This window comes from Pogona vitticeps, chromosome 1, assembly GCF_051106095.1.
Source record: "Pogona vitticeps strain Pit_001003342236 chromosome 1, PviZW2.1, whole genome shotgun sequence".
Lineage (NCBI taxonomy): Eukaryota > Metazoa > Chordata > Lepidosauria > Squamata > Agamidae > Pogona > Pogona vitticeps.
This window is the reverse complement of record NC_135783.1, coordinates 60,104,993-60,122,998: the sequence shown is the minus strand read 5'-3', so window position 1 is coordinate 60,122,998 and position 18,006 is coordinate 60,104,993. Positions and strand designations below refer to the sequence as shown.

Genomic DNA, 18,006 nt, shown 5'->3' with positions numbered 1-18,006 from the left:
AATGTTCCGCAAACCTCTAAGAAACCTCTTCAGAGTTGGGTGAGAGAATAAATGAGAAGCCTCAGATCCCACAGGCGGATATGAGACTACAACAGAAATGTAAACTTTTCGCATTGAGTGGGACTAACCTTGATTAAACAGATAACGAAGGAACTTGAGGAGGGTCTTCAGCGAAACTGGAACCGCAAGTAAACCCCCTGATGCAACAAATTTGGAGAAAATATTCAATTTACAGTGGTGCCTCGCTTAACAATTACCTTGTTAAACGACGAATCTGCTTGACGATGAGTTTTTTGCTATCGCTTTTGCGATCGCAAAACAATGTTTTAATGGGCAACAACGATCGGTTCCCTGCTTCGGGAACCAGTTCTTCGCATTACGATGATCAAAACAGCTGATTGTCGGGTTTCAAAATGGCCACCCGCTGTGTAAAATGGCTCCCCGCTGTGCTTTAGGATGGATTTTTTGCTGCACAGACATCGGAAAATGGCCGCCCTATGGAGGATCTTCGCTGGACATTGAGGTATTTAGCCCATTGGAATGTATTGAGCGGTTTTCAATGCGTTTCAATGGGCTTTTTTATTTCTCTTGACGACGATTTCGCTCTACAGCGATTTCGCTGCAACAGATTATCCTTGTCAAGTGAGGCACCACTATATAAGAATATAACAATTTAGTAGAAGGCTTTCTAGCCTTATCTAACACCTATGCTATGGTGGAGAATCCTCCATGCTGTGAGGTATAGAGAGTCCAAGTTGGGATGACAAATCCGGCCTCTGTCCTGCATCAGAACGGACGGCTGGAGAGGTAACCTCAGGAATTCGGAAGCCATGGTTCTGAGAGGGCTAAACCATGGTTACCGAGGCCACCATGGGGCTATTAGGATAGCATTGGCTCGCAGCTGATGGAGCTTGACTATCGTCTGCTGGATGAGAGGAATGGGAATTGACCTGCAGGCCGACATCTGCCAGAATCTGAAGAACAAAGCTAGAGTCCCTTTGGGTTGCGTGTAGGACCCTGCCACTATCAACCAGTCTATATATGGAAAAAACATGATATTGTGTAGAGGAAGGTAGGCAGCCAGAGGGGCCAGACACTTCATGTAAGTTCTTGGAGCAGTTTAAAGTCCAAAGGGGAGAGTGCAGAATTGGTAAGCTGTGCCCTGAAAAGAAACCTGCAAGATTTGAAGTGACGTTCATGAATGGAAATATAGAAGTATGCGTCCTGAAGATCTATAACTACAAACCAGTCACCTGGAGAAAGGAGTGGGATAACGGATTTGAGGGTGACCATGCGAAAACGCCTGGGTTGAATGCAGGTATTGAGAAGTCGCAGGTCTAGGATGGGTTTTGTTTGGGGACTGTAAAGTAATGAGAATAAAAACTGTTTAGAACATCTTGGGAAGGTACTCTTTGAATAGTGTGCTTCTGGATGAGAAGAGGTATTTCATCCTCTAGAGCAGGTGAGTAAACCATGTGTCAGAGATGACCAAGAGGAAGAAGTTCCATGAACTCTAACTGGTAACTGTAATGTATGATAGCGAGCACCCAAGTGTTCTTGGCGATGATGGACCACTTGTTGAGAAAAGGGGCTAGTTGGGGATGATAGGGACAGTCAGGAATCAGATTCAAGGAAGGAAAGTCAAAGATATTGTTTGTTTTTCCTTGCCGGATGACAGAAAGCTTGTCTATGCTGGGCTGGGGCCTGGGACCGGAAAGGAGCAGCAGTAGAAGAAGACTGAGGAAAATTGGATCTCTCAGGAGCTGGAGCGAGAGGTTTGTAAGGGCGGTAGGGCTGTTAGTATGACTGTTGGAATGTAAAAGGCCTATGCCTAGAATATTCCAAGGAGTCCTGCGCAGGCATAGTCTAATCCATTTGTGTGCATCCACAGAGGCAATGAAGAATATCAAATTTGGGTTTGGATTTATTGAGAACTATCTAAATATGGCATTATTCAGTGAATTCCAAATATTTCCAAATGCACATTCCTAATATGATAAACAGTATTGTTTATCAAGACAGATCCTGACAGACAGCAAAACTGTTTGGACTACCCATACCGATCTCAGTAGTACTTAAATAGCTTTATTAGCGACCAATCTTTTTGAAAACAGAATTTAAAATGTTGATTTTAATATTTAAAGGCAATATGGTTTAGGATCTGGGTATGGTGGCCTACCTATGTCTGGATGAAGTGCCCCCATGCTAAACCCATCCTTTGATGTGATCTCCTTGTTTCCCTTGCTTTCAGAAAATGACTAGATGAAGAGTGTTTCATCTGGCACTTATTTAGCTTGAAAATACATTGAGGATCTTTCCATCCAGCCATGCTTTAAACTAGTTTAATCTGGTATTAATCTCATTGAAATGTGAAATGCTTATGCTGTTTTACTATTTGAATCGCTCTACATTATTCTAAAGTGAACTTTGGTTATTGATTTAATGCTTTTTCTTCTCCAGTACTGAAGGCTACCTTATAAGCAATTCAAATTCCAATACACAGAGTGACAGCAGGATGACCAGAATGTCATCCTTAGCCATTTATGTAACCAGAAACACACAATATGGGTTTGAGAGCTTTGGAGAGTGAATGTCACTTAATTCCCACTCTATAACCCACTTAATGCCACTCTATAACCCTCTGCACTGGTAGCTTCTGAATGACAGTTAAGGGAAAGACTGCAGAATGTGGCATTCCTTGTGGCCCTCCAGGTGTTTCTGGATTGCAAACACATGTTCTTTTAATAATTGAAGATATTTATTTCAAATACAGTAAGCTGTTTAAATTGATTACAAAAATGAACTCCCATCATTTCTCACCACTTGTCATACTATCTGAAGCTGACTGGAGTTGTTTCTCATGCCTGCTGAAAAGGAAGCTTTTGTTTCATTTTTGGTAAAGAGTACCATTTGATTTACATACCCAGTAGCATCAATAAAATCTTTTCCATTTGTCGGATTTGTGCCTAAGGATTGATTACTGTCCAAACTCTGTACATGCTGCATGTCATTCAAGGTACAAAAAGATGCCACTCTTTGATCTGAAAAGACAAATACATTAAACATTTAAGATAAGGTGGATGAAAAATACTTCCAGTAAATATTGCTGATGAAGAATTCAAATATCCTTTTTATTTGGATGCACAGTAAAAGAAAGTCTCTGTATCAAAACCCTTCCTTCCATCCCTTCCAATGTAACTGAAAAGCAAGCTCATGATAGCCTCAGTTTTGCATGTAACTGACATTTGCTTTCATGGTCTGCTATTAATTTAGTTCTGCCCAAATTTTCAGAAAACACTGAGATCATGAGCAGCTTCAAACAAACTAACAGTAAATGCAGGCAACTCAGAAAATAACAGCTAATTCCATAAATAACTATGGAATCCAGTATAGCAGAGCATATTTATTGTACCACTATACTTGAACATAATAACTGATTATCTGTGCACTTGAAGTCCAATATGCTAGAGTTCCTGTTTATGATCTTTATCACAGGTTTACCAATTTAATGGACAAAAATTTATGTTTCCTCTTAGATTTTCAAGTAACTTCTTACCCCCATGATTCTTAGAATACATGCTTGGCTTGTTTGGAAGATGATTTTTTTCTCACTGAAGAACATGCAGTGTGGCAGACAAAAATATACTCAGATGCCGAACACACTATTTCTATAGAAAATGAGAAAACCACACTTTGCTCTTTTTCCATGCAAACGGTTTATTCTGTAACTACAGGGCTTATTCATGTGAATAAATTAGTTTTCCTAGAATCTACCAATTTTTATTGGTCCTGGCCATAGCATGCCTTCCCCTATCATCTTGCAAAGTCCCAAAGCTTGCATATGATCATGCAACCGTGCAAACATATAGCAATATAAAGATACATTTTAAAAAATTAAGATCCAATAGTCAACCCCAGATCATCACCTAGAAACGCAGTGTGATGACAGACTGGCCCAAGTTCTTCGTCAGAGTCAAAATCTGAAATAAGATTCAGAATGTTCCTATAAACAATAGAATCTACTGAACTAAATTCTGAATAATGTATTTGCGATCCTTCTGAGAGGCAACATAGCTGGACTACTTCTTAACATCAATAATATTAGCTCTCACCATGGGATCTTCTTACAAATACCTTTAAACAGTAATATTTTTCATTAGATTACTACTATCATATCATCATCTATGTATTCCATGTATTTTTAATGAAATGGAAACTTAAGTACTACTTTAAATGGTTATAACAAATATGGACAAATATGTGGCAGTGAAAAGATTGATACATAATCTTCATGTATCTGAGTTCATTTTCTATTAAATTTCCATACCATTACAGAAAGAACAGCAAGCATCTGCTAAATATACCTATATTTGCAGTTTGGAGATTGTTTTTGAACAGCATGTCCACATGCATTGTGAAGACAAGACATGATTCTACACTTGAGCGGCAGCGTATAGCCAGAACTCATAATGGCAACATAATACAGTACAATAATATCATGAAATTCATAAGTGAATTCAACATACTGAAAGACTGAGGTATCTATAGTACAGAACATTCATGGCAAATATATGTACTAAAATATGGGATAGAAATAAAATTGCAGGTTGATACCTATTTATCCGTTTCACTTTGACACTTTATTTTAAAAATATGAATAAAAATGAAATTAAAATAAATATTATGCCCTTTTATGTATCACTTTTCACTAGTTTAGGATGAGAATTGGTAACAGAAGACACAGTAGTTCAATTAAAAACATTCATTAGTAAGATGAACTCATAATTTCATACTGTATGCATGCTATAGTGAGTCTTGGGCAAAACCTCTTGTGCAAATATCTGCACAAGAGGTTTTGGTGGAACCCTGTTGTGCTAGGTAGCACAATGCAAGCTAATATTCAGATATGATCAAATGTGACAGAATATAATCTAAATAAAAGTTGTCACTATATGACTGGAATGCTATCCTAGATAGACCTTCAGTCTAATCCACCATTATCTCCTTATTTGTTATCATATTCTAACATACTAGATTATGGCTGACATCGTTTCCAGAATTACACAGTGTAAGGCTGATGATGTCATCAACTGCAAAGATTTTCCAGAATTTTTTTCCTATTTCCCTTGAATGTTCTAAGGCTCTCTTAGGGTTCCCTTAATTTCAAAAACCTGCCACCACAGATTTTTAGAAACTGAAGACTTCCCCGTCCTCTGGCCCCCAATGGTTTACCCATGGTAAATGGGATTCTAATGGAGCCTCACGCCGTTTAGGGAGCAAGTGAGGAATTTTTAATTTCTAAAAAATTACCACAGCTGATTACTTTGCCAGCCTTACACAGTGTAACTTCTGGCAACAGGATTTTGGCCAGTATATAAAACAATGTTTTGTCCTCAATATTTGCATCCATTTATTTTATATTATTTATGGATTTCTGGAGTTCCTTTCTGGACAAATTGCCAAATTTTCTGAATGTGAAGAAACTGAGAAATTGGGGGAGCATGGAATCCATCTGGAAAATTTAGGCTTCTTTGTCAGTGCCTGAGAAAGTAGAGAGCAGTGTTTTCCCAGTAATGAGAAGGGAGTAATACCTGCAGTTTATCTCTTGGGAGTAAGTATTTCAAGCCCAAGTTGGCTTGTTCCCTGGTGCTGCACTAATTGGAAAATGCTTTCAGGTGTGTGAAGGGAGGAGTGCACAAAGTGCTCTTTTTCATGAATATTTGAGTGAAGTTGAAGTCAGAATGACAAACCATCTGGAGGGGCCAAGAATGTGATGTTTAATATATATAAATAATTTCAAAAATTGATTAGTCTACCCATCAGGAGATGCTACAGTGGACCCTCGACGTACACATGGCTCGACGTGTGTACTTTTCGACATCCGGACTTCTCCAGCCACAAGATTTCCAATCGACTTATGGCCAGAGAATCGATCTACGGACCAGAAGGGGGAAGCGGGGAAAGTGCCAAACTCAAATTTGGTGCTTTCCCTGCCTCCCCATTCCAGTCCGTAGGCCGCCGATCATGCCTCCGGATGCCTTCCAGGGCTTTTCTGCTGCCATGGGAGGCATTTCAGAGCCACCCCGCCGCTGATCGAGCCTCCAAAGCATAATTGGCGGTGGGGGGGGGACCTCTGAGAGGCATCTCATGGTGGCGGGGAAGGCCTACGAAGGTCTCCCTCACTGCCAGTCGTGCTTTGGAGGCTCGATCAGTGGCAAGGGGGGGCCTCCGGAGGCCTTCCCCACCGCCGTGGGAGGCTCTCGGAGTTCCCCCGCCAACGCAGGCTTTCCCAGGGTGGTCCAGGCCTACCAGGGGAGGGCTTCTCCTGGTAGGCCTGGTCTACTCCTTGGGAAAGCCTGGAGAGTAGACTGGGCCTACTGGGGGAAGCCCTCCCCTGGTAGGCCCAGTCTACCAGGCTTTCCCGGGCAGTAGACTGGGCCTCCCAGGGAAGCCCTCCCCTGGTAGGCCCGGTACACCCTGGGAAAGCCTGCGTCGATGGGGGTGAGGGACCTCTGAAAGGCCTCCGGCAGCAGTGGGGAAGCCCTCAGAGGCCTCGGGCAGCAGTGATGGCGGTGGTGGGGGACCCCTGGAAGGCTTCAGAAAGGTAAGGTCTTTTCATGTGGCTTATTTTCATTTTTTGTTTCTGTGTGGGGTTTTTTTCTTGGGCCAGTTACGGATTAAATGGTTTTCAATGCATTCCTATGGGAAATGCATATTTCTTCAGCCTTCTTAGCCTAGTCCTAGGTCACAGAACTCATCTGCAATCTGATCCCACTAACAAAGGTGGCTCTAAGCTTGTCTGTCAACTGCAAGTGACTCAATGGGCATATGAGAAAACGGATCAGTCTGAAGTGAAGAGAAGTTAGGAATGAGATACATGTGATTCTTATCTTACTAGTAATGATGCAAGCACCAAGCTTTAAGCTGGACACTTAAACTCATAGTTATTATACTGATTCTTACAATTACCTTCAAATGCTTGTGCAGCATCAACCAGATGAGACCAATCTAATCCTGTTGCTGTATCTGGAAGGGGCATGAGGCCAGGATCATTGAATCTTGATTTGTCAGATAAAGATCCATCTGAGAACCATAGCTCATCTAAGTAAAAACCAATATAAATAAAAAGTCTTTGCAAATATCTTAATATGTTAGAAAGGAAATAAAGTTTAAAACTTTTCAAACTGAATTCAGAATTCATTTACTGTTTTTGCTACAATTTCTGACTTATGACAACCCTTTGCATCAGAGTGATATACAAAAGGTCCTGTAATTTAGTTTGCTCAGCTCTTGCAAACTACAACTTGTGGCTTTATTCACTGAATCAATCCATCTCATGCTAGGTCATTCAGCTTTCCTATTTCCTCCAACTTTTCCCAGTATTACGTATTTTCTTGACTTCTCATGGTACATCCACAATATGTCAGTTTAGTCATTTTAGTTTCTAGTGAGAGTTTGCCCTTGATTTGATCTTGTTGTTGTTTAGTCGTTTAGTTGTGTCCGACTCTTCGTGACCCCATGAACCAGAGCACACCAGGCCCTCCTGTCATCCACTGCCTCCCAGAGTTGGGTCAAATTCATGTTGGTAGCTTCAATAACACTGTCCAACCATTTCATCCTCTGCCGTTCCTTTCACCTATTGCCTTCACACTTTTCGAACATAAGGGTCTTTTCCAGGGAGTCTTCTCATGAGATGGCCAAAGTATTGGAGCCTCAGCTTCAAGATCTGTCCTTCCAGTGAGCACTCAGAGTTGATTTCCTTTAGAATGATATGTTTATTCTTCTTGCAGTTCAGGGGACTCTCAAGAGTCTCCTCCAGCACCACAATTCAAAAGCATCCATTCTTCGGCAGTCAGCTTTCTTTATGGTCCAGCACTCACTTCCATACATCACGACAGGAAAAACCATAGCTTTGACTATGCGGACTTTTGCTGGCAAGGTGATGTCTCTGCTTTTTAAGATGCAGTCGAGGTTTGTCATCGCTTTCCTCCCAAGAAGCAGGCATCTTTTAATTTTGTGGCTGTTGTCACCATCTGCAGTGATCATGGAGCCCAAGAAAGTAAAATCTGTAACTGCTTCCATCTCTTCCACTTCTATTTGCCAGGAGGTGATGGGACCAGTAGCCATGATCTTGTTTTTTTTTTTTTTTTTGATGTTGAGCTTCAGACCATTTTTTGCACTCTCCTCTTTCACCCTCATTAAGAGGTTCTTTAATTCATTGTCACTTTCTGCCATCAGAGTGGTATCATCTGTGTATCAGAGGTTGTTGATATTTCTTCTGGCAATCTTAATTCTGGCTTGGGATTCCTCCAGTCCGGCCTTTTGCATGATGTATTCTGCATATAAGTTAAATAAGCCAGGAAACAATATACAGCCTTGTCGTACTCCTTTCCTAATTTTCAACCAATCAGTTGTTCCATAGCCAGTTATATCTGCTGCTTCCTGTCCCACGTATAGGTTTCTCAGTGGATAGATAAGGTGATCAGGCACTCTCATTTCTTTTAGGACTTGCCATAGTTTGCTGTGGTCCGCACAGTCAAAGCCTTTTGAACAAGAAGTAGATGTTTTTCTGGAACTCTCTGGCTTTTTCCACAATCCAGTGCATGTTAGCAATTTGGTCTCCAATTCCTCTGCCCCTTTGAAATCCAGCTTGTACTTCTGGGAGCTCTAAGTGCACATAGTGCTGAAGCCTGCTGTGGAGGATTTTGAGCATAACCTTGCTAGCGTGTGAAATGAGTGCAATTGTGCGGTAGTTGGAGCTTTCTTTGACACTGCCCTTCTTTGGGATTGGGATATAGACTGATCTTTTCCAGTCCTCTGGCCACTGTTGAATTTTCCAAACTTGCTGGCATATTGAATGTAGCACCTTAACAGCATCCTCTTTTAAGATTTTAAACAGTTCAACTGGAATGCCATCACCTCCAAGAGCCTTGTTGTTAGTCATGCTTTCTAAGGCCCACTTCACTCTCCAGGATGTCTGGCTCAAGGTCAGCAACCACACTATCTGGGTTGTCCAGGATATCCAAATCTTTCTGGTATAATTCCTCTGTGTATTCTTGCCACCTTGATATCTTCTGCTTCTGATCTGTCCGTCTTGGGTGTCCCTGCATGGCATAGTCCATAGCTTCTCTGAGACTCAAGCCCCTTCGCCATGACAAGGCAGCAATCCACGAAGGGGTGATTTGATCTAGAAACCATTTATTTGTCTCTTTGGTGATCCACAGTATTCTTAACACTTTCTTTCATTAGTACATGTCCTCTTTTTTTTCCCTGTCAGTGTCCTTCACTAACCAGCTTGCCTTCACCTGTATCTAGATTATACATTTTGGTGTTGACTTAAAACTAGAAATAGCAGCCAAGATTGATAGTGACTTTTTTACAACATAAACTTACCTGGAAGCCTATTTTGAGAAGTAGAATTTTGAGAGCCAACTAATATTAGGGTTAAAATTTATGTGAGATGTTTTTAGAAGCCTAAGATGAAAATTACAAAGTGGTGGCCAAACAGTATTCACTTTGGACAACAATGCAAAATCTGAACAATCTATGTTTTGAAACCAAATATGACAGCTCTACCGCAAAAATTTTTACCACAGTTTGCTGTTTACCCCAAAACTAGCAAAAAAGGAGAAAAAACCCTCAAAAATCCAAATGAAAACTGAAAAGTATAAATGCTTTGAAAACAAAAAAGAAAGGCTTACAACAATAGAAATGGTATATGATACTACCTGAAATCAACGTTTTATTACTTCCAGTTGTTTCAATTATAGAATACTTATTTAAATTCAAAATACAGAAGAAGCAAAATAGTAGAACTCCTTCATAATTTATATGTAAGTCAAACAGCTGCTTATTCAAGCTCATTGTATTTGAAACGGAGAATCTGAATTGGATGAATGGATGATCATGCTGGCAATCATTAGGCAGAGCTGAAAAAGATTCTTCTCTGAAATAATGGAGAGCGGCCACCAGTTGTGACAGACAGTACTGAGCTAGATCAAGCACTTGTTTGATTTGGTAAAAAGCAGCTTCCCATATGACAAATATTTCCTTCCAACTGCAAACTCAGTATCAGCTCAGAAGGTTTCTAAGATACTTACGTCGTAAGTTTCCAATACCACTAGTTAAGCTTGTTCTAGGAGGTAAGGTGCTGTGATATGGTGGTGTAGTGCTGAACAAAATATCATTCGGCAGAGCCTGGTCCAGCATTGAACTACGTGAACTAGCATATGATGATCCTCTCCTATTGCTGCAGATGCTCTCATCAGAAAGAGTACGATATATTGTCCTCCTTGGAGATAGGTTGCCATAAAACGAAAACTAAACATTATAGAAAAGTACATAAATAAATAAATATACTCAAATTTTTATCATAATGGCAATTATCCTCCTATGGTATAGCAGACTGCAACCTGTAAACTTCAGCCTTATCAATGATTCTGGATCTACTAAAAGTGAAGTTATTGGATTATCAGATTCTACCCTCCCTCTAAGATAAGTTACCTCAAAGTGACTCAATAGAAACTAAAATTATATAAACTCTTCCGCTAAATAAAAGCTCTAGCTTACTCTTATCAAAAGTTGCAAAAATTCTCAATCACCACCATAGGAAATATTTACTCAAAGCAAGGAATATGCTGTTAAAACTATGCTTGATTAATCACCAATTGAATTCCTCAGCTCTACATGACGTACAGTCTAAAACAATATGGATAACTTCAGTATAACAGTCTGTTTTTCACAGTTAAAGAACTACATCACAAGATTGGATTTAAAGCCTGTCTTCAGCAAATGAAAGACCATCTAGTCGCAAAAGGGTCTCATTGGCAGAATAATGGAAAGAGGCAACTGGTTACCACTCTTCTTTTCTTTGCAACCCTTGAACTTCCCCAAAATGTTTCAGAGGGTACAGAGAAAGACTGGAAAAAATCTCTTCCTTGAAAGACAATCTGTTCAAGGGAACCCAGGCCAATGTACTTTAAGGCACCACCTTACTATCATTTCAAAGAAAAAGGCAAATCAAATAGTATTGAGTCCCAATTACATACATTTGTATATCCAACATTTGCTCTACATCACTATTTCTCATAACTAAAAATGCCTGTCCTTCCTCTGTTGTTGTTAGGTTCTGCCAAGTCACCTCAAACGTATGGCGACCCTATGAATAAGCATTCTCTAAAATCTCCTCAACAGTCCTAGTCAGCTCTTGTAAACACAAGGTTGTAGCTTCCTTTATGGAGTCAATGCATCTCAGATTTGCTCTTCTTTTCCTAGCAGCCCTTTCTCTGACATATTTGGAAATTTAAAAAGGAACTTTAGTTCTGAACTGGAGGATTTAAGTAAATGCTGAAGTTCACAGTCCCAAACTGCACAGTTAATCCCCACTCTCCCCTACAACTTGTAATATGAACAATGCAATAAATATCAGGTTTTTTGGTGTATACCCCAGTCCAATATAATGTTAAGCCTAGATGTGGACACCCTTTGGTATTTAAAAGTTGGTTGGAGATGGGAAAATAAGACTACCTTACTATCCAGCTCCCCATAAGAAAAACAATATTTTTAGAAAATATACACTTTTCTTGGACTAGTTAATAAATAATGATCAAAATTAAAATGTAGAATTTATATGATAACGTAAGTCATCCCTGTGTAAGCTGGATCAAACACTGATAGACTGTAGGCCAACAGTAGTCTAGTTCTTATTTTATACACCTGACTACCTGGAGAGAAGGATTTTCTTTAGGGAACAGGAAAATACATTTATACTTCAATAAGATATGTTTGCTAGTATAACAGCTAAAACCAAAGCTAAATTTGATGTTCTTATGAAGCAGATTTCCAGACCTCTGATACTATTCCTTTATGAACCCACTGGGAGTACATAAACACTGTACAAATATGATGTTGGGGTCCTTAGCTAACTTGCTTATTTAGCAACTGCTTAAAAAGTGCAAAATTTTCAGGATCAAACAACCATATCCACATTAGTTTCATAGCATACATGGATGGATGCTTCTTATCTGAAATATTCTTCCTATTTATTTTTGATAACTCTTTTCCAAACTGATCTAAATCAAGCTCAATGGATACAGTGGATTCTGCATCTCATTCCCACAATACATGCCATTCCCATAATTATCTGTGATAGTTGTAGAGAAAAAACAAGGACTAACCTTTCTTCTGCCTTCCTCCACAGAGATGCTGTCTGGCATCATCAGCTTCAGAAACTCTTCTTTTGACAAGACTCGCTGACTTTCAGGAACTGTACTTCTTACAGAGGCTTGAAGTTGACTTGAAGATAGGCCATCAGTATCATTATACATTCTGCAAGAACAATTGTTTTTTTCTTTTTTTACAGTTCACAAACATCTTTGCAATGTTTCTTTCACCTAAAATGCCTGTACACATACCTTTTTTCACAATAATTTGCTACGTTCATTCTGATCTCTTAGCTATTTTAAATGTTTGATTATAGTTAGAGATGGGGGTATTCATATACGAATACTCCAGCACAGGTGGACATAACGAGGGTCCAGCCCCATGGGGCCATCCACCGCGGAGCCTTCCAATGGCTCTGGAGATCGCATTCAGCTCACCATTCCTGGCAGGAGGTGGGACAACAAGCCTCTCTGCTAGATCAAAGAGTGGCTTGCCGAATGTGATCTCTGGAGCCACTGGAAGGCTCCACGACGCCCATGGCGGATTAGTAGTGGACCGTCCAGCCTCATGGAGCTGGACCCTTGTTATGTCCACTTGTGCAGGAGTATTCATATATGAATACCCCCATCCATAATTATAGTTTTAAGGTGATATTTAAAAATATGTTTATTTAAAATGTTAATACAACAGTTTTTAGGTGAAGACTTCCACAAATAAAGTTTTTTTAAAAAGCAAGCAGCCCGTCAGCAACAAAATACCAATGATTAAAATAGATACTGAAACCACAATAGTAACATTATCCAATGTAACAGTTTTTTTCAAGCCAGTAAAATGCTTAAGTGAAAATTCACTTCTGTGTCAGTTGACTTTTCCTTGCTCAATGGGATTACCCCTGTTCTCTCCAACTCCTGCAATCCATCCACCCAAATCAATTCTGGAAGACCCATCATGTGTAAGAATAGATTCTGAAAGCATAAGGTGGGAAAATATTGCCTCCTCCCTGACGAAAGCTACTCTATGTGTTGTTGTTTTTTAATTCATGACTGGAAATATTGGCTTTCTTCATGTTACATGTTTCAACTGTCATTCTTGAATTTAGATTAGCAATTAGGGATGTGCCATTCAATTGTTTTTGTATTCCAACTTCAACTCCCAAAATTATCCAAGAATTCCCCAGGCAGAATTTTGAGGGTTCTAGCACACAGACTCACATCTACAGACATCTTAATTCACTCACCTATTTCACTCATCTGGTGAAGGACCTAGTCCTCCCAGGCTGCACAGTATTCTAGGCCTTTATTTCCTGCTGCGAAGCTTCCTGTGAATAAACTGCTCTAAACCTTCCTAGGATTGGTACCTCTTTGTAAAGTACATACAGCCCAAAGGGCGGTGAGATTACCAATCCCAGGAAGAACTAAGGCAAGAAAAAAAAGCATACAACACTACTGTAGTCTCAGAATGACTATTTCACTCACTTAGTGCAAGTGAGTGAAATATACAGTATTTATTTAAATGTACCTGTAGGAGCAGGTCTATGGGATTGGAACTCCCAGAATTCTGCCTGAGGAATTATCTGGGAATTCTGGAAGCTGCAGTGCAAAAAATGCAAACGATGCACACTTATTAGCAATTTCATAAAACAAAATTCAAAATATGAAGCATATGGATATAACAAATGTAGACGATGATGATGATAATCAACAGTGGTAAGCTGAGTTAAGTGCTCAAGTGCAATCAAGTGCAATAATCTAATATAATGTTGAAATGTTGGACATTTCAGAATCCTGTTTGGAATAACTGTTCACTAAGAAAAATAAGCAGCATATAAAAGGAATACAACAAATTCAATTTTTGTTTTCTCAATGAGACACCCTCTTAAAAATCTTAATAAAAACATAATTTTTTACAGATGCTTTCCTTATTTTAACTTTTAAAATACATTTCCTGGATATGTGGTTGTCCTGATGCTTATTAATATGTGTATTTTGTCACTCATAAATATTCAAAACTACTGAGGCTCAGTCTTATTTTATGTTGAACATAATGTACATAATGAACATCATGTACATAAAAGTACAAAACGTTCCAATGGACACTCAAGATTTTTCTTAAATATTTGAAAGGTTTTCAAGGAAAAGATTGGTTTAAAATAACTATGATCAAAATTTTATATAGCTCCGTTCTGGAAAAACGCCCCATTAATGTCTGCCTGATTCTTTAAAAAGAATGGGACATGTCAAAATTATGAAACTGACCTAATATATAAGGACTAGAGATAACTGAATATTTTAAAGTAGTTTTACCAAGAAATGGAATAATGTTGAGGGGAAAAAATCCCCCCAAATAAGCAGTTTCCCTCATATTTTCCTTAATGGTTTTTAAAGAGAAAGATAACGGAAGAAGTAATGGGAAAATATAGGAGACAGAAGTAGAAACCTGAATCTAGTCATTTCCCAGAATCACATGAATGAGACATGGTCACTGCATGATAAAAGCCTTGTCTGGAAACACCAATAAACAGGATGCTGGAGGTCACTTTGCCATGCAAGATTCTTCCAAAGCCCCAGGATTCAACATTATCCACTTGCATTTTCTTTGCTTTTATGACTCAAACCCTCTTCCCTCCCAGTCATAAAAAAAATGAAAAAACAGTCCCTTACTCTTGGCATTCAGAAGTTTCAGATTCTTCAGGTGTAGGACTATCTTCTGATTTTTTCCAGCCAATGACATACTTGCTTATTGCTCCTTGTCGAGGATAACATTTTGCTATGGATCCAGAGATCTGTTGACCACAGTTTTGTGACACTATATATACTTTGGATGTATCTAATGATCCACTGCTTTTAGGAGCATGTGCTGAAGGACTTCCTGAGTGATATGACCCACTAGAAAAGGGGGGAAAAACACACACAAAATATGCCATGCAGTAGTATATGAGGAAACTTGACTCAGGAAATATTAGTCTTCTTTAAGTCTTCTTCAAGCCAGCAATATTTAATTATATTTATATCCTTAGTAAAAAGGGAACATTGCATCTAATACAATGCTGAATATTCAAGTCTGCAATGTTCATGCAAACCCACATTAAAAAATAGAAGATTGGCTGGATTGTGCCTAATCAACTGAAGCACATATCTTGTTATAGACTGAAAAGCACCACACCTATTAATTACATGTATAATGGTGCCCCGCTTGACGATGATAATCCGTTTCAGAAAAAAACCATTAAACAATATCATCGTCAAGCAAAAAAAAAACAAAAAAAAAACCAGTCAATGCATTCCAATAGGGAAATACCTCATTGTCCAGCGAAGATTGCCCATAGAGAACCGCCAATCAGCTGTTAAAAATCACTGTAATGCAAAGCTTCCCTCTGGAAAGCAGCCATTTTGAGAAGGGAGGGGAAAATTCTTTAACATCTCAACAGCCTGACAAGTATTAAAACCTTAAAAACTTCACCGTTTGGAATACCTCTGCTGAACTCAGTGAAGTTATTTTTCTGATTAAAATTGGCCAGACATTTATCTGCAAATCTCAGCCAATATACTCTACAAGAAAAAGCACAACTAAAGATAGAAAGTTTCATATTTTTTCAGTGTAGTGATCACTCTATTATGCACATATATATTCAATACAGATGAAAATGAAAGTAGTTTTACTTACGCAGAACTCTGTCCAACTTTATGGCTCATGGCATACAGAAGCTATTCTAAAATTTTTATTTCTATACAGGGCTTACCAAGTGGGCCTTGCAGAGGCACACTTCTTGGATTACAGCTTTGCCTTAGGCATCCTGGCTATAGTCACAAGACACAGTAAGCCAAGGATGCAGTGGAACCCTGGCTTACTCAGAACAAGAAGAATGCTAATACACACTACTCAACTGGGATAGGCTCAAAAAACCAATACAGTTTATCATGTTCTGTGATTCCAAACACAACTGCTGCTTTAGTTTATTTCTCTCTCAGAAAATAACAGAGATGGAGAGAAATAAACCAGAATGTTAGTTGTGCCCAGGTTCACAGAATAAACAAATCAAGCTACTGTATGCACCTCATGTGGCACAGGAAATAATAATATAAATTTAGCCATTACTTTAGAACCCAATGCAGTTTTCTCATATATGTATAAATACATCTGACATGAAACACAGAAAAACCTATGGCATGCAGTATTGATTACAGCTAGTAATGATAGAAGATATTCTTATTTGTTTTATTTTTTGCTAACATGATCCAAACATGTTACAGATGAAAAGGTTCAAAGTACCTATAATCCCTGTTTTCTCGGGATCTGCCAGAAATTTTCAATTCTCTCTCTAACCAAATCTGCTCCAGAAGATTTAAAGATTAGGGATGGGAATTCTGAAATTCTGGAACTTCCAGAGGTCACCTAGAAATCCCCAGCCAGACCTCTGAGATAGGGAAGGAGAAACAAGAAGGCAAAAGAGATGTATTTCTACTATGTCTGTTTCATTCCACATGTAAAAGCTGAGAAGAAGGTAACACTCCCTCAGGCCACAGCTTCATAAGAGTCACCTCGGTGTTCAATGGAAAGAGTAATCTTGCTACCCATTAGACTCTATAGAGGAAGGATTTTACTGGGATACACTTCCCATGGAGCACTTGGGTGAGTCCCAGGAAGTTGTGAGACTTGAGGGGGCACTCTCTTCTTCTTCTCAGTTGATACATGTGGAATAAAGCAGACAGTGGTGATTTCTTTTGCTACCTGGCTATTTATCTCCCTATCTGGGTGTTTCTAGGAATTTCTGGGACTGGAAGCAAGCAGAAACATTCTGGGAGAATTATTTTTAAGAAAAAAATGTGGCTCCAACTCATCATCTACAGATAAAACAATTTTATCTAAAGTATATTATTCAATTGGCTGGTATGCTAGAAGACAAGCAAATGCATGCTATTATATAATATAGAATATATACAGCGTTGCTGCAAATATTTTCTACCTTCTACAATTTTATGTGTGGAAGGATTTGGACTCAGTTCTGAAATACTGCAAAAACTAAGCATAATTGCACAAAAATATATCAGGAGTGAAAATAGCATGAACCAGGTTTGTTCTTTGCAAAGAACAAAACATTTCTTCATATCTTCTGATATGCAACACTGTTGAAATAAGGTTAAAAATACTCATGATATTTAATGTTAGCCATATAAAGTAATCTTTACAGTATTTACTCAGAACTATTAATCTGGTCCCCCATATTAAGAATATCACCCACCTGGAATGAGAAGAGATTTCACTGAGGTCTCCCATGCTGCCATCACCTGTATGACTGCTAGATATGGCAGAAGCATAACTGTGAACAGCATATATTTTAGTCTCATCATCTTGTCCTGGGGTGTCAGAAGACCCAGCCCATTGATCAGTTCGACTGTGCATTCCAGACCGGCCTCCAGCAAGGTGCAAAGGGGCCAAAATTGGAGCAGGCATACAAGGAGCAGTATCAATGCCACTGTCAGTAGAAGCCCCTTTAATGTACGTTAATCCAAGCGAGTCAGATTCCATCAGGTCTTCAGAGCCAAAGTGCTTATCGTCACTGTTGCTAGATGTGTTACTGGACAGTGTATTACTACTAGAATGGCTGGAACAGTTTTTGTCTCCAATCTTAAAAAAAAATTACAGTATAATTTTAATTTTTCTTCAGAATTTCATCAGTAGAAGAGGCAAATACTGCTACTTGTTAGAAGTATCAAATAAAAATGAAGCCAAGATGAGGTTAAATTGCTAGAATTATTCATTAGTCATATGGACAGAATTAGTCATTAGCATTTCTAACACTAAAACGTGTGGGAAATAATTTAATTATTACATATGAGTTCACAT

At 39.0% G+C, this 18,006-nt stretch overlaps 2 protein-coding genes across 4 annotated transcripts in view; both read right to left on the bottom strand.

Moving 5' to 3' along the window:
- SIPA1L2 (signal induced proliferation associated 1 like 2) overlaps positions 1-18,006 on the bottom strand; it is a 113,722-nt gene that overhangs the window by 6,183 nt on the left and 89,533 nt on the right. For 2 of the 3 annotated variants that reach the window (XM_020786762.3, XM_020786769.3), the window contains exons 13-19: positions 17,402-17,787; positions 14,823-15,047; positions 12,177-12,327; positions 10,101-10,320; positions 6,970-7,101; positions 3,927-3,980; positions 2,924-3,041 (exon numbers count right to left, since the gene is read on the bottom strand). In XM_020786762.3, coding sequence (XP_020642421.3) covers positions 2,924-3,041; positions 3,927-3,980; positions 6,970-7,101; positions 10,101-10,320; positions 12,177-12,327; positions 14,823-15,047; positions 17,402-17,787 — 1,286 coding nt within the window. The remainder of the gene's footprint in view (positions 1-2,923; positions 3,042-3,926; positions 3,981-6,969; positions 7,102-10,100; positions 10,321-12,176; positions 12,328-14,822; positions 15,048-17,401; positions 17,788-18,006) is intronic. The other variant, XM_072993480.2, reaches the window with a different exon arrangement.
- The window catches only part of LOC144585886 (uncharacterized), a 398,554-nt gene that overhangs the window by 374,044 nt on the left and 6,504 nt on the right, over positions 1-18,006 (bottom strand). The window lies entirely within an intron of this gene.